The sequence below is a fragment of the Histoplasma capsulatum genome, genomic scaffold (genome assembly GCF_000149585.1).
Source record: "Histoplasma capsulatum NAm1 scaffold_6 genomic scaffold, whole genome shotgun sequence".
NCBI classification, from domain to species: Eukaryota; Fungi; Ascomycota; class Eurotiomycetes; order Onygenales; family Ajellomycetaceae; genus Histoplasma; species Histoplasma mississippiense.
In genome coordinates this window covers 1,798,808-1,812,957 of record NW_001813977.1, presented here as the reverse complement: position 1 = coordinate 1,812,957, position 14,150 = coordinate 1,798,808, and the positions used below count along the sequence as shown (strand labels likewise).

Sequence of the window (14,150 nt, the reverse complement as noted above, 5' to 3'; positions counted from 1 at the left end):
GCTGTTCACGGTGGCATTTCTTCAGGCGCATTGCTACCTGCCAACGTGAGCCCAATAACCAGAGGGGGGATGGCGCTAATGTCAACCGAAAGAAGAATAAATCTGATGATTCCCTTTGCTAGGTTCCCTTTTGGCGGGTTAGTGTTGGCATAACCGGTGAGGGAGTTAGCAGCCTCGGATGAGGTACATTCCTCCAAAGACGGTAATTCCTAGAATGGAAATGGTATGATGGACAAGGGCGCTGGTTATTTACCGCATTGCAACGCAACACGGGAAGAATTGCTTCTTTTAGTTACTCGGGATTTTCTGATCCCCGTGGTGGTAACTTGTGGAGGTGGATTCCGATACCTTGACTCCTGCCTCTTAGGCTTTCCCTTGGAATGGGATGTCCGATCCGTATGTGGAACCACATTCTGCATGATTCGGGATTGATTATTTTTCTTGGCTTCCAGGTCTTTAATTCGCTGGCTCCTATGCAATGGTGCCGGTTCAACTGAAGATGCCATATTTGCAGAGCTCTGAAACATCGCATCCCGCTGTGCTGTCGTCATCTGTTCTTCGGTGGTTTTCCTCACGCCATTGCGTCTGAGAATTACGGAAGATGTATCGGACAATGGCATGTCCTGAAGCCGGCGTTTGTCATGGACGAGTTTTTATGTCTTCCGGCCGGCTTTGGAAAGTCTCCGCGCATCGACTGGGTTGAGAATGGAGCGTGGAGCACTCAGTACACCGTTATTCGATATACAATTGCTCTTTTTGCTTAAGCGCGCAGAAACCGCCGTGTCTCGACTCATCGCTGTTTCAGACATCTCGGCCGAATTCGAAGCATCCAATACGCCCCCTGATTTGTCGTTGTCGAATTCTTCTTGTGCGATTTTCGGCAGTTGCTGTTCTATCCAATTCAGGAAAACGGTAAACTCGGGTAGTTCCGTTTCTGCCGCATTTCGATATATCCACGCTATGTTGGATGGCTCGTTAGGATCTATATTTCTCCCTGTTCCATTGGCTGCCTCCCATTCCTTCCGCTCTTGCTCCCGTGGCTGGCGACCCTGCTCTGCCTTTATCCTCATATCACCTAGTTTCCGGTGCTCGCAGAAATGGTACCCTTTCCACTCATCCAACATCACCCTTGATGTTTTCCTTCTGTCTGTATTCAGTCACGTCCCGCTGGTCCTGGGCGAATATTTCTTCGATTCTGCGGTTCCAACGCTGAGATTTTCGAAATCTAATCCATGCATTTTTCTGTTGAAGAAACTCGCCTGGAGCCGATCCCAAGCTGTTTATGATATCTGCGTGTTCTTTGTAAGCTCTTGGATGAGCGAATGCGAGCTCGAACGGATAGGCCGGTCTGCCGCCCATTTGTATGAGATCATTGTACCACTTCTCAACCTTGCGGCGGGATTCTTCGCTTACTTGGCGGGGAGATGGAGTATGGGTTGGAGAGCGATATATTGGCGTTTGACTTGCCGAGCGACTCTGGGAGCTTCGAGTGCTGGGTGTTGATGGGATATTTCTATAGCAACTTTAGATAGCATATCCAATGAGGCCGGGGCCGAACGACCCACGAGGAGTAGAAAGACCTGAAAACCGTCTTACTCAAGTTTGTGCTCCAGCGCTGCTAAATCTAACGGGTGGTGTAGATATCGCTTATTGACAATCTCCTTTGAGACGGAGAGATCTCAGCACCCATATCGCACTATGAAAAGATTCTAAAGAACAGGTTTATAGATACCTCAGCCTGAGAATATGCTCTTCGGTCCAATCTTGTTCATCTGGCCTATTGATCCATCTTCCTGGAGTCAGCAGGTTATCTCAAACATTAGACTCGATAGAAGACGATCGCCTACCTCACTCCTTCTAGGTCACTTGGCATTAGTGTTTCCAAATCAAGTATCGATATCGTAATACGTGAAGCCATGATGCCGAGCATGCAGGAAAGTGGAAGTCGGGGCTCAAAAGTTTGCTTCACGAGTTTGCAAAAGTGCGGAAGCGCAGATTTACACGCCGGAGGATGTGCGCGAGAAAAATATATGATCCCTAAGCGTCATTAAAGCTGTTGGGTACGGGATGAACCGTACGCCGTATATCGTCCGCAACAACAAACAAAACTGTTGGAGGTTACACAAGTGATGGCGCCCCTAGGCTTCCTATTGCAGACTAGTGCTCTACAATATGCATCATATTGGAACCCACTCCCAGAACGTATGGCCGTTCAACCTAGTTAATCTTATAGTAGGGATGCGCAAGTCGGAGTCTGTGGGCGGTAATCTGGATCGTAGATCGGACCTAACCCACCGCGAAGAACATAATCCTCCAAGTTCTCTATTATAACGGGTTTAACATTGTTATGGTCCACTCGCTCTCCCAGGCGACCAAAAGAGAGTGACCGTAGAGCAACGCATTCTCGCATGACATCTGCTACCTCTGGCCAACCCCCACCGTGAATAACGATAGAATAGAGATGGAGAACCTCGAGTGTCTTGCAATGGCGACGTATTAATTCAACCATTTCATTTTGGTACATTCTTTTGCGAAAGAGCTTAAGTGAATGAAGGCGATGCCAGGTATGATCGCCCCAAAAGTTATTTAATGTTATGCGATGCATGCTATCAGTAAAATCGATAGCCAACTCTTCCAAGTCGGTGGCTGCGGTGAATACTTTTACCACATTCTCTTCCATCAGCGCCAGCCACTCGTCAGTATGGTTATCCATATCATCACTCATATCACAATCATGGTCGAAACCGTTTAGGAAGAGACCGAAAGACATTTTCCGAAGATGTCTAAAGGCATTAATGAAATGGCTCAACATGCGTAATGTTACACAGAACGAGCCAACAGAAATGCCGGGTACCGCAGCCGTATCCATCATCACTGGATCAGTATAGTCGATCGAGAGCATTTGGACTGGTACTTGGGCGATAGACTGCGCTTGACACATAACCGTAAAACCGTGGTCGATGCGTATGTACCTGCTAATTTTCCCCGGGATTAACTGTTGCCATCCATCAGGTTTCTCAGCAAAACGAGGGTAACAACGAGATAATGGTCCACCGGATCTCGCATCCCCGTATGGACCCTCCCCGTATTGACCCTCCGGCCCATAAACCCTCGTTTCGTAATCGCAATGATTCAAAAGATCCCTTGTAGGAAGCCAGTGGTTTGTGAGCACAACCATTTGGATATTAGGCATCCTTGCAAGAGCCGTGGAGATAATCACGAGATCCTCTTTACTAGACATAGTTTCATTTTGCTCGTCAAGGCGGCTTTTATAGTATTGACGGCCGTTCTTCAAATCATCTTCCGGAATCGATTTGTTGTTTGTTTTTATGCCAGAGGAATGGAAGAACATTCCACAAAACACAATTTCCCGAACGTAGAGACTTAGAACTGGGTGTCGAGAGATTGAAGAGAGCACTTCCAGGTCATGAAGATGGGACGAAGCATATACCCTGCTGAAGAGGAGCGGCGAAGCCAGAGCACTCAGCTCTTTCGAAGTCAATCGAACGACCTTCAGGGTTTCTTTTGAAAGATTTTCAAGTATCGTTATGACTATCTCGACAGATAGGGTCTCCATCTTGATGTGTAAATATTCTTTGATAACCCGGTCGTTCACAAAGGATGGTTTTGCTAGGCACTGGTGAGCATGCTGACAGCTTGTTGAAGCTTATAATGTCAGATGTACAGTTCATATTGAGAGACATTTCACACCCGTTCACACCCACATATGACTGTTAAATGACTTGGAAAGGATTAGCAGCTTTTGCTTCATCAGGCAGCAACGTCAACCTTAGGATAATATAATACTAGGGTGCGTACTCATGTGCAACGACACACCTTTTTCCTCAATCAAAAACTGCGGATCCTCTATGTCGATTCATTGAACTAGCTTTCTAGGCCCAATATTCAAAAATTACCATGGAGTTTACAGATGTCAAAGTAGCTGAGATCATGTTCCAGAAGCAGCTAGCGAAACGAGACTATTCTGTGATATTCTTGGTGACTGTACTCCGTACCATGAAAGTGGTGGGTTAGACTTTGCGCTGGCTTGGCTCTCTCGCAGAAATATTTCCTGACGCTCTCTACAGCACCATGGCCATGGGACTCCAAGATCCGCGAAACAAACCTCTTTATCTGCGAAGCAACAGCGTATCGACGCCTGACACATGCTGGAGTTTGTGCCCGGGGTATACCTTCTCAGTTCCATGGAACAATTGAAAATATTGATCCAACGCAATGCCTACCACATCTTAAGTTCTTTGTCAAAGATGAATATCCGCCCACAGCCATTCTATTAGAATACATTCCCAACATGAAGGAGTTGAGATGGACCAATTACAATGAGAGCAGAATGAAAAACTTTGTTGATGGGTTGAATGCAATCCATAACGCACTGGTTTATCACGATGATGTTCATCCCAGAAATATGATGATTGTGGAAGAGGATCCAGAAAGGGCAATCTGGATAGATTTTGACCGGGCGCAAACATTTAATGGAGAGCTTACAGAGAGGCAGAAAGGATGGATTGCTGATGAGAAGGAGCTTATGGCTGAGATGGCTGATTTTATTGCCTGTCTCCTCTGCTTCCTTCACCGTTATGCTTGCTTTTGACTGACTTTTTTAAATCTCTTGAACTACAGAAATATGGCTTTGTCAATGGGGTATTCGATAAGACAAGTCAGTACTTTCGGTGACCTAGAAACCTAAGAATGGCAAAGGAAGGACTTAATCATGAGGGTTGTTTTGTGTGATGTATATTGCAAATTAATAATGAAATACATTGGACTCACTATAATCACTTCAATCACCAAGTTTGCATGTCTGAAATACCCTTTCACACTCTGTCCTCTGGCAGCTACAACATCAACACATCAATCCTCATCAGGGTTTAAATAAATCAGATGCATGTAATGAATTTGTAATTATCATACGTTTATAAGGTCGGACAGGTCAGCAGCACCTCTGAGTCTGAAAAAAACATATTAACCTGCTTCAAATCTACAGAGGAGGAATTATAAAAAGGGTCAGAAGTAAGCTAAAGTCTGCAACACTTCTTCTAGAAAACCAGGTCTGAAGTTTCTGAAGTGGTCTGAGGCAGCTGTTTTTTCAATTAAATTTCCTTGACATGTCTTTGATCAACCAAATTTATCTCAATATACTGTCACTGACTGATTCAACTTCTGCCACTTCAACTGATGCCATGAAATGTTGTATGAAACTTGCTCAGATAGGTGATGTTTGAAAGACAGATAATACAGCAACAAGCTATTTCCTTAATGTAACTAATTCAACTAACTATAACCAGTTAGTTAGTTATCGATGCCGGATTACGTTAACTGAGTAAGCACAAGGTTTCATTGGCTGTGCGAAAAAAATATATAAAAACGTCAACTCAATATCGCGGCGTCATATCAATGCTACATCCAACTACCAGCAGTGGGGTTTATCATATTACCCACTGCCATCATGATTGTACGTTGCCAATTTGTTTTCCAAGGCCGTAACTTGATTGCCCCCTCCTAACAAGTCTCCATAGATCCGGTCTTTCGCCGCAACCCATAGTCCTCGAATTCTCCCACGAACCCCATTGTCAGTCCAACGATGCTACCGTCCATTCTCCGCTTCAACATGGACTTTCCACCCAGACGTATTCCACTCCCAGCGGGAGGACCCTTCCACTGCCGCCATTCTCTCCTCTCTTGAATCCGCGACCGCCCCAGAACCACAGACCCTCGTCGAGAAAATCGTCCAAAAGTATTCCGTCGGCCTAGCGCCAGGCAAAAAGGTGCGGTCTGGCGACTATGTCACCATCTCGCCTTACAAATGCATGACCCATGACAATTCATGGCCCGTGGCCCTCAAATTCATGTCCATCGGTGCCTCCAAGCTTCAGGATCGCAAGCAGATCGTCATGACTCTCGACCATGATGTACAGAATAAGTCGGAGAAGAATTTGCTCAAGTATCAGCAGATTGAACAGTTTGCAAAGACTCATGGTGTGGATTTTTATCCTGCAGGGCGCGGCATTGGTCATCAGATCATGGTTGAAGAAGGGTATGCTTGGCCTGGCACCCTGGTGGTAGCGTCTGATAGCCACTCCAACATGTACGGAGGCGTGGGATGTCTCGGTACCCCTGTGGTGCGGACAGATGCGGCAAGTATCTGGGCTACGGGGAAGACTTGGTGGCAGATCCCTCCAGTCGCGAAAGTTAACTTTACTGGTGTTTTACCCAAGGGTGTTACGGGTAAAGATGTGATTGTTGCTCTATGTGGCCTGTTCGACAAGGACGATGTCCTTAATCACGCCATTGAATTCACGGGATCGGAGGAAACCATGAGAAGTTTAGCGATCGATGATAGACTCACAATTGCCAATATGACTACTGAGTGGGGTGCTCTTGCTGGCATCTTCCCTGTCGACAACATTTTGAAAGGTTGGCTGAGATCCAAAGCAACAGCCGCAGCTATGTGGGTCTCATCTGTGAACGGCCTTCCAAGCTCGGCAAATACACGCTTCACACATTCTCAACTGGATAAGGTGTTAGAGCGACCGCTGGCTGCGGACAAGGGTGCCAAGTACTCCAAAGAACTCTCTCTAGACCTCTCTACACTGGCTCCCTACGTCTCCGGCCCCAATTCAGTCAAAGTTGCTACTCCATTAGACAAGCTAGAAGCACAAGATATCAAAGTTAACAAAGCGTATCTTGTCTCTTGCACGAACTCCAGAGCGTCTGACCTGGCCGCTGCTGCGAAGGTCTTTAGGCAGGCGGCGGAGAAAAATGACGGAAAAATTCCAAAGCTAGCAGATGGCGTCAAATTTTACATTGCTGCCGCCTCTATCCCTGAACAGAACGCTGCAGAGGAGGCTGGAGACTGGCAAGTCCTTGTTGAAGCAGGGGCTCAACCACTCCCGGCCGGTTGCGGACCTTGCATCGGCCTAGGCACTGGTCTCCTGGAGCCAGGCGAAGTAGGCATCAGCGCCACAAATCGCAACTTCAAGGGCCGCATGGGCAGTACGGAAGCAAAGGCCTACCTTGCTAGTCCCGAAGTCGTCGCCGCCAGCGCGCTGCGCGGCACAATTAGCGGGCCGGGATGGTACGAAAAGCCAGAGGGTTGGGCTGGCGTTAGTCGCGGAGAGGGAGTTGGCATCAAGGAAGAGGATAGGATGCTTACCGCTGAAGAAGCCATTGCTAACGTCATCGGCCAGCTTGATAACATGGTCGAAGATGCGGAGAAGATCTACGGCAACGAAGCCATATCATCAACCTCAACATCTCAACCCTCCCAGCAATCAAAACAACAAGAAGAACCAGGAACTGACTCCAGCGCTCTCACTGAGCTCTTCCCAGGCTTCCCTGAATGCGTCTCTGGCGAAATCATCTTCTGCGACGCCGACAACATAAACACCGACGGCATCTACCCCGGCAAATACACCTACCAAGACAACATCTCCACCGACCAAATGGCCCAAGTCTGCATGTCCAACTACGACGCCGCCTTCTCCCAACTCACCCGCGCCGGCGACATCCTCGTCACAGGCTACAACTTCGGCTGCGGCAGCTCGCGCGAACAGGCCGCCACCGCCATCCTGGCCAAGCGCATCCCGCTCGTCGTTGCGGGGAGCTTTGGCAATATTTTCTCGCGCAATAGTATCAACAATGCGCTGATGGGGTTGGAGGTACCGAGGCTGATTCAGCGGTTGAGGGAGTCGTTTAGCAGTACCGGAGCTGGCAAAAAGGCGCTCACACGAAGAACCGGGTGGACGTTGACGTGGGATGTAAGGAGGAGTCGGATTGAAGTGCAGGAGGGTGAGGGCGGGGAAAAATGGACTCACAAGGTTGGCGAGTTGCCGCCAAATGTGCAGGAGATTATTGCGCGGGGTGGGTTGGAGAAGTGGGTTAAGAATGCGATTGCGGAGTCATAGTATTCATGGTCGTATGTCTGTTATCGCTTACGGATAGATGGTTTGCGGCGTACATCTCTTGCGACATTTTCGTTCCCTTTTGGTTTTCTTTTAATCTTCTAACTTTTTTTTTGGCTTTCCTCTGTGGGCATGTCATCAGCGATACCTCGGGCTCTCTGTCCCGTCTGTCCCCCTTTTCCTTTCTCCTCTTGATTTCCATAGATACTTGTGGTTCGTACCTCATATTTCGGCCCCTTGTCTTTTTATATTCCCTGGGATTTTTTACATCGGATGCTGGAGAGAAAATAAAAGAGATCGTGTATGAGTTAATCTTTTTTCAAATGCCCTTTTACTGGGCGGCCTTATGTGTCCGTCTAGATTCGACTATGTGTGAGTTGCCAAGTCAACCTTGGAATTAATCTGTACGGAGTAGTATTAGTAGCATTAATGAGAAAAGCAATAAAGGCCCAGCACTGAAAATTGGATGATAGCCTGTCCTTCTTTCTGGTACTGAGTGCCTCTCTCATATGGTTTTTGACCTTGTGTGTTGTCAAACATCAGATTAATGAGCCAACAACTGTGCTGTTGTTCATTCTGTAGGAGGTCAAATTGTACCGACTCATCAACTGCCAGTTAAAATAACTAGTTAGTTAGTTATCAAGACTCAATCAAAGCGGCCTATCGTATTTACAGGGAGACACCTTTGGGTAACTAACTATCTTCCGTACCTCCAACGTATGTAGCCCTGCCTTTCTCAGTAAAGAATGACAATCGGCGCTTTTCCCAGTTATGCATAACTAACAGTCGGTTGTAGGAAGCCCTGTCTTTTCTCAACGAGCTCAACTGCATCATACAAGTCTCTCTCGATGGCTGGTTTACTGACCTGAGCCCTAATTTGTTTTGTTTCCCATTTACCCCTGAATCCACGCCGGCAGCGAGGTCGTGAAACCCAAACGCCTCCCTTTTCCCCCTTCTTTTGTTCCTGCTGCTGCTGGTTTCTTGGCTGCACCACCTCAGGGCGAGCAGTTATGCTTTTGAGATGAGATGCCTCCATCACATCAAATTCAGGATGAACATCACCCGATGAATTTCCCACGTGCAGTCTCAACACTCCTTGAGCAAAACCACCAGCGGCAGAAAGGACGTTCCTAGTGTGGAATTCCAATGTTTCAAAAAATTATAAATATCATATGATGTACGTGCTGTACATGTACAAATTCGTCTATATTTCTTGTCTGGCATTGGTGACCCCGTTCATCCAGTCATAAAACTATCGAAACGACAAGGAGATACGGGGGAGTTGATGAGAAGGAAAGGTTAAGCACAGAAAGGGAAAACCCGAAAAAAAAAAAGGCAAAATTTGATCGATATTGAAATAAAAAGCAATTCCCATAAGTTTCTGTATAAACACACCCATAATAGTAACACCTTAGCAAAAACATGACAGGAAAACAAAAGAGATAAAACCCCGTTCTAGCATTAAGCCCATGCCCATTCTCCATCGGATACAACTGAGCGCCCCAACTACCACTTCCTCGGCGCAGGAGGAAGGTAAGTCCCGGCATCAAGTTCAGCAAAGTTGCCTGTCCCATCACCGCTCAACTCCTGTGCTACGTGTTCCGGAATATCCGCTGGTCTATTCGACTCCACAACGCCATTGATATTCCCACCGCCTTGCTTACCCCAGCCCCATGACTGCGGAGGGGAAGATGGGTTAAACCCAGCGGTCGATTGTCGGTTATTCAATGAACTGTCCGCGCTCATGTAGCTCATATGACCCGGTTGCGAACCCACGGCAGTTGTACCCATCTCGCTTGGCGGCGCGCCACCAACCTCGCTTTTCGCGCCTGTTGACCACCCGCCGCCGCTGGCCGATAACGCCCATCGCCGCGTGCGGTCAGCGCTGGTGCCATCTTCGGACCGGACCCATTTGCGGTAAATATCCAGGCGGCCTAGGAGGAAGAAGAGGGCGCCGAGTACGGCGAGGCCGACTACCGCACCGACAACGATGCCGGCAATGGCGCCGCCGCTTAGAGAGTGGTCGTGGGGGGATGGATCTTGGGGTGTGTCTGTGGAATGACCTCCTTCTCGACCTTCGGCTGGTGGGCTCTGGCCCGGTTCCAGTTGGAACGGCGCCCGCTTGGCTTTATTGTATTGCTTTTCCCAGGACATGGTTTCATTCTGTTTTTGCGTGGGAGGGCGGTTGAACGGGTCATGTTTGTTAGCTAGATGTTTGCCATGGAATGAGAGGATTTTTTTATTTCCTTTTTGCTTTTTTTTTTTTTTTTTTTTTTTTTTTTTGCATCGCGGACTATGAGAGTTTTTTACATACCGGATTGATCGCGCCAACCATTCCGTTGGTCATGCATGAACCAATCGCAGTACAGTAGAAGAAAGTCGGCTAAGGAGTTCTGTTAGTGAGGGACGACTTGCTTTACTTTCCTCCCTCAGGAAACTGAGATGAACCTCAGGAAACTGAGATGAAAGAAAGCGAAGCCCGGAAGACCAAAAGAAAAGGGAAAAGAAGGATATACCTCCGCAGTATCAACCGTCCAGGTCCATATTTTAGGCTAAGAAGAGAGAAACAGAGTCAGTAACATCTAGCCATATCGAATGGGGTAATGGAAGAGAAAGGAATGCGAGAAACAGGAAAGAAAACTGACTGTTGCATAACTATCTAATTCGAAATGCCCTGAAAAGAATACATCATGGGTTGCTGGCACACACGGAGCGTCGAAATCGGCCCTCACCACCGAATGGTTCGACGGATAGAACTCGAAGACAATTTCATCTCCTACATCTGCTTCAATGGAGTTTGGCTCGTACCCGTGTGGACTCTGCTTTGGCGCAACTGAAATGGTATGGGTGGCCGGGCCTGTTTTTATTGACGGTGAAGGTGTCGCTATTGGGCCCGTTCCGCCGGTGAAATCTCCTGGCCCTCCGCTCATGATGCTCTTGCCGGTCAACAATTCCTCACTGTTCGCTTCCAGTTGCTTGGGAGTTTCGATTGATGTATATCGAAGAACTCAAGCAACGATATAAAAAATCGAGATTCAGTGATTCAGTGATTCAAAGTTCACAAGAGGATCAACCAAGCACAATGGGAAAGAGGAGAGGTAGCAGTGAGTGAGGAAATAATGGAGAAGGCTGGGGCGAAAGGACAAACGAGGAGGCTCTCAGAGAACCGAGGGGTGGTACGGCTGAAGGTGAATGTTGGTGCTTTGTTGAGCGTTATTGGATGAAGTGTCAGCTCTGCACTGGGACGGGCTTGGTTATATCCCATTATTTGGACCAGGTATCAATGCAGTACTCTCTTGTCCCTGTCTCCTGAGACATGCTCCTTCCCTTTTCTGGCCATATTCAGTTTTCCCGAGTCATATCCTGGCGGATTCAAAAGTAACTATCCGATTGAGTCAAGGGTAAGAGTATCTTCTGTATTTCTCACGGACACGCAAGAAGTCCCCATCGAACCCTTTGGCCCTTTTTTTCACCCCCAGCGTCACAGGGTCTCGCCCGCTAGTGGGGAGAGCGGAGAGAGTGGAGAGTGTGGTGGTGAGAAACGTTTAAATGATCGAAGAAGTGGCCGTCAACCGTTGCTTAGGTGTAATTTTAAAATGAAGAGGCTGCAAAACTGTAATTCCTCCGAATCCTCATCCATCGCCGGCATTTCTTCCCGGACCAAAAATTGATGGATTTATCGACCCGCATTCATCTTCTTCAAACCCATGACACCGTGTCCGTTTGTAAACGGTTACCAACCAACAATTCGTGGCTGTCGCAGCGTCTATTGGACCGGCCGAAAACGACGCCGGCTAATGCTCATGCATGAAAGAACCAAAAATACCTTCCGCTTGCGAGGGTTCGACGCTTACTTTTGACCAGCATGCGTAGGTTCTGATTGGCCCAATATCAACATTTGGACCTGGCCACATTTTCTATGCTCTTTCCTCGCCTTCAGTTGCAGGACGGCAGCGCTGCGGAGTTGCTTGAAATCATAATGATGACAGAGGCTACGACAGAACGACAGATCAAGAGATCGACAGATCTTGAGGAGGCGTTCATGGGTGTCGAACTGGCTGTTCGCCTTGCACCTGATCATGGCACTCTCGACCTCTCGACCACGTCAGCCGTCTTATTCGTAGGGGAGTGCAATTTCAATTATTCAAGGTCCTGGCAAAGGCAAGAAGAAGTAAATGAAAATGTAACGCCAGGAAAATGTGGCTTTTCGGTGTGTATTGCACGGACGTTTTCCCCTCTCCTCTCGGAGGTTCCAATTTCTTTGCTTTTTTTTTTTTTTTTTTTTTTCATTTCCTTCTCTGCATTGTCTTGAAAACTTCAAAAACAAGTTGTTGGGAAATTGGCTGGTGGTATGAGCCAGTCTCTTCGATCTCTTCGATCGCAACTATCAAAGCCTTTAATCCTTTCTTTCAGGTATAATTACCCAGCTTCCGTACTCCGTGCAAGCAGACGAGGGCAAGGAGTAAGATCCTTCACAAGCATAATCTATGCACCCCGTATACTACTATGTCGAGCAGCTGTACCATATTTTCGCACCAAGGAACACTTAAAATAACTCTGCTCCAGCCGGAATGAGGAACTGTAAGCGCTGTCTGGCCCATGATTGGGGGAAATCTCTTCTAGAGCCTTTGAGCAGTTAGATTTTAATCGTTAGTTCTAGAAGTCGGGAAGTTAGCTAGTTATTAATATAAATCCCATGGTCGTTCAGTGACGGTACATCGTGCACACACAGCTTTTGTCAAGAAAAGGAGTTGTTTCAAGATCCTTCATATGTGGACGAAACATTCCTCACCTCTTCAAGGTTCAATCAGGGATTGCACTCCGTTACGTTATACCAGGCTCTGAATAAACGGATAGTTGCTCGGTTAACGAAGTGGATTGATGAATACTAGTACACAGCACAGCTCTTATAGGCACCCCTTGTGGTGGTGTTGAGGATTATGAAAACTCAACGTGCTTTAAAGGCGTGAGTGTCAACTACGAAGTTTAGAGTCTCATTTTCACTCAGTACTCGCTGAAAGGCAAAACACTTCACTGAGTATTTCTTACTCGAGTTAGCAGAATTCACCATCAAAGCTCTCCAGCGAAAGTTGCCACCAGTGAGGTACATAGTCTCCAGCTCAAGTGATTGGAGTTCAAGATACTCACCAGGTTTCAAAGACTGGAAAGCTTCTGCATGTAATCTATCACAGTGATGGATTGAATCCCCCAGCGCATGTTCATGGATGAAATCAAACATGTAGGGTAATGCCCAATTCCCAAAATCATCAATCTCGGAAAGGTAATTTTGGCGGAACACTGGATTCATCAATACTAAGCTAGAACATCGCATTGCCTGGGGAATTTTCTTACCTTATTGGTTGGATCGGACTCAAGCCACACACTCGAATGACTGCACTGAGATCTTTGCTGTCCGTGTCATGGTTAGGAAGCCTGAAAATTTGCAACCAAGTTACGCACTCGGCAGATTCTATTGCCTAAATACCTGCTCTCGCGTCCATATCAAGAACATACTGAGGATTATCCCCCACAGGAGGAAACGTCCTTGGGCAATTCAAAAGTGAATATCAGGTATAACCCCTTTACCATATCCATCCGATCCCACTCCGGCTCGTCATTCGGCTATCTCTTGACTCTTTTTGACCGTTGTCAAAACCTCCCTCTATCAGTCCGCCTTTCACGCCGTAAGCCAGTATATCGAGGATATCAATCCTGTACGATGCATAGCCAATTCCATCAAAGTTTTCGAATCGATTGAAGAAGTCAGAGACCTCAAGTACCACCAGGAGTCTATTGAACTTTAGAAGTCCGTAAAGATACCTACTATAAATAATGCTAGGCAGCATCATAGGGAAGGTTTATGACCACCTTCTGAAGGAAGAGTTCAACAGACAAACAACCCTTGAGACTGTATAAAAAAAATAAGCTCAAATCAACGTGCATCATTTTTTCCCTGAAATCCACTGCAATGAGAACCCTAGTGTAATGATCAACCAGGTACGGCAGGCAAGGGCATTACACAAGAACAGCCGCCGCTATTATTGGAGCCTGTATGTACCTTATGAATAGTTAAACCCCCTGGGGAGTGCCTAGGCCCCCAACCTAAGCATCACAATAACTATCAGTAAGCAGAGTCTTGCAAATTAAGCATTCATCACTAAAAGCTCTAAATATCTGTTAGTCTATCACCAGGCAATCTATCCATCCACGTCATGAAGCTCAGGGTTA

The 14,150-nt window shown here is 47.1% G+C and overlaps 3 protein-coding genes across 3 annotated transcripts; 2 read left to right on the top strand and 1 right to left on the bottom strand.

Annotated features, from left to right (window-relative positions):
* Positions 1-3,918: 3,918 nt before the first annotated feature.
* HCAG_06855 (predicted protein) lies at positions 3,919-5,075 on the top strand (the record flags this gene model as incomplete). Its single annotated transcript, XM_001539200.1, has 5 exons — positions 3,919-4,030; positions 4,089-4,174; positions 4,642-4,682; positions 5,006-5,031; positions 5,062-5,075. 5 exons carry the CDS (start codon positions 3,919-3,921, stop codon positions 5,073-5,075), a joined length of 279 nt encoding a protein of 92 aa, XP_001539250.1.
* Positions 5,076-5,467: 392 nt separating this feature from the next.
* On the top strand, positions 5,468-7,925 carry HCAG_06854 (homoaconitase, mitochondrial precursor; the record flags this gene model as incomplete). The annotated part of the gene is made up of 2 exons (XM_001539199.1): positions 5,468-5,473; positions 5,538-7,925. The coding sequence occupies 2 exons, from the start codon at positions 5,468-5,470 to the stop codon at positions 7,923-7,925; spliced, it is 2,394 nt and encodes a 797-aa protein (XP_001539249.1).
* A 1,503-nt stretch (positions 7,926-9,428) lies between these two features.
* Positions 9,429-10,852, bottom strand: HCAG_06853 (predicted protein; the record flags this gene model as incomplete). The annotated part of the gene is made up of 4 exons (XM_001539198.1): positions 9,429-10,085; positions 10,237-10,305; positions 10,439-10,474; positions 10,655-10,852. The coding sequence occupies 4 exons, from the start codon at positions 10,850-10,852 to the stop codon at positions 9,429-9,431; spliced, it is 960 nt and encodes a 319-aa protein (XP_001539248.1).
* Positions 10,853-14,150: the final 3,298 nt, after the last annotated feature.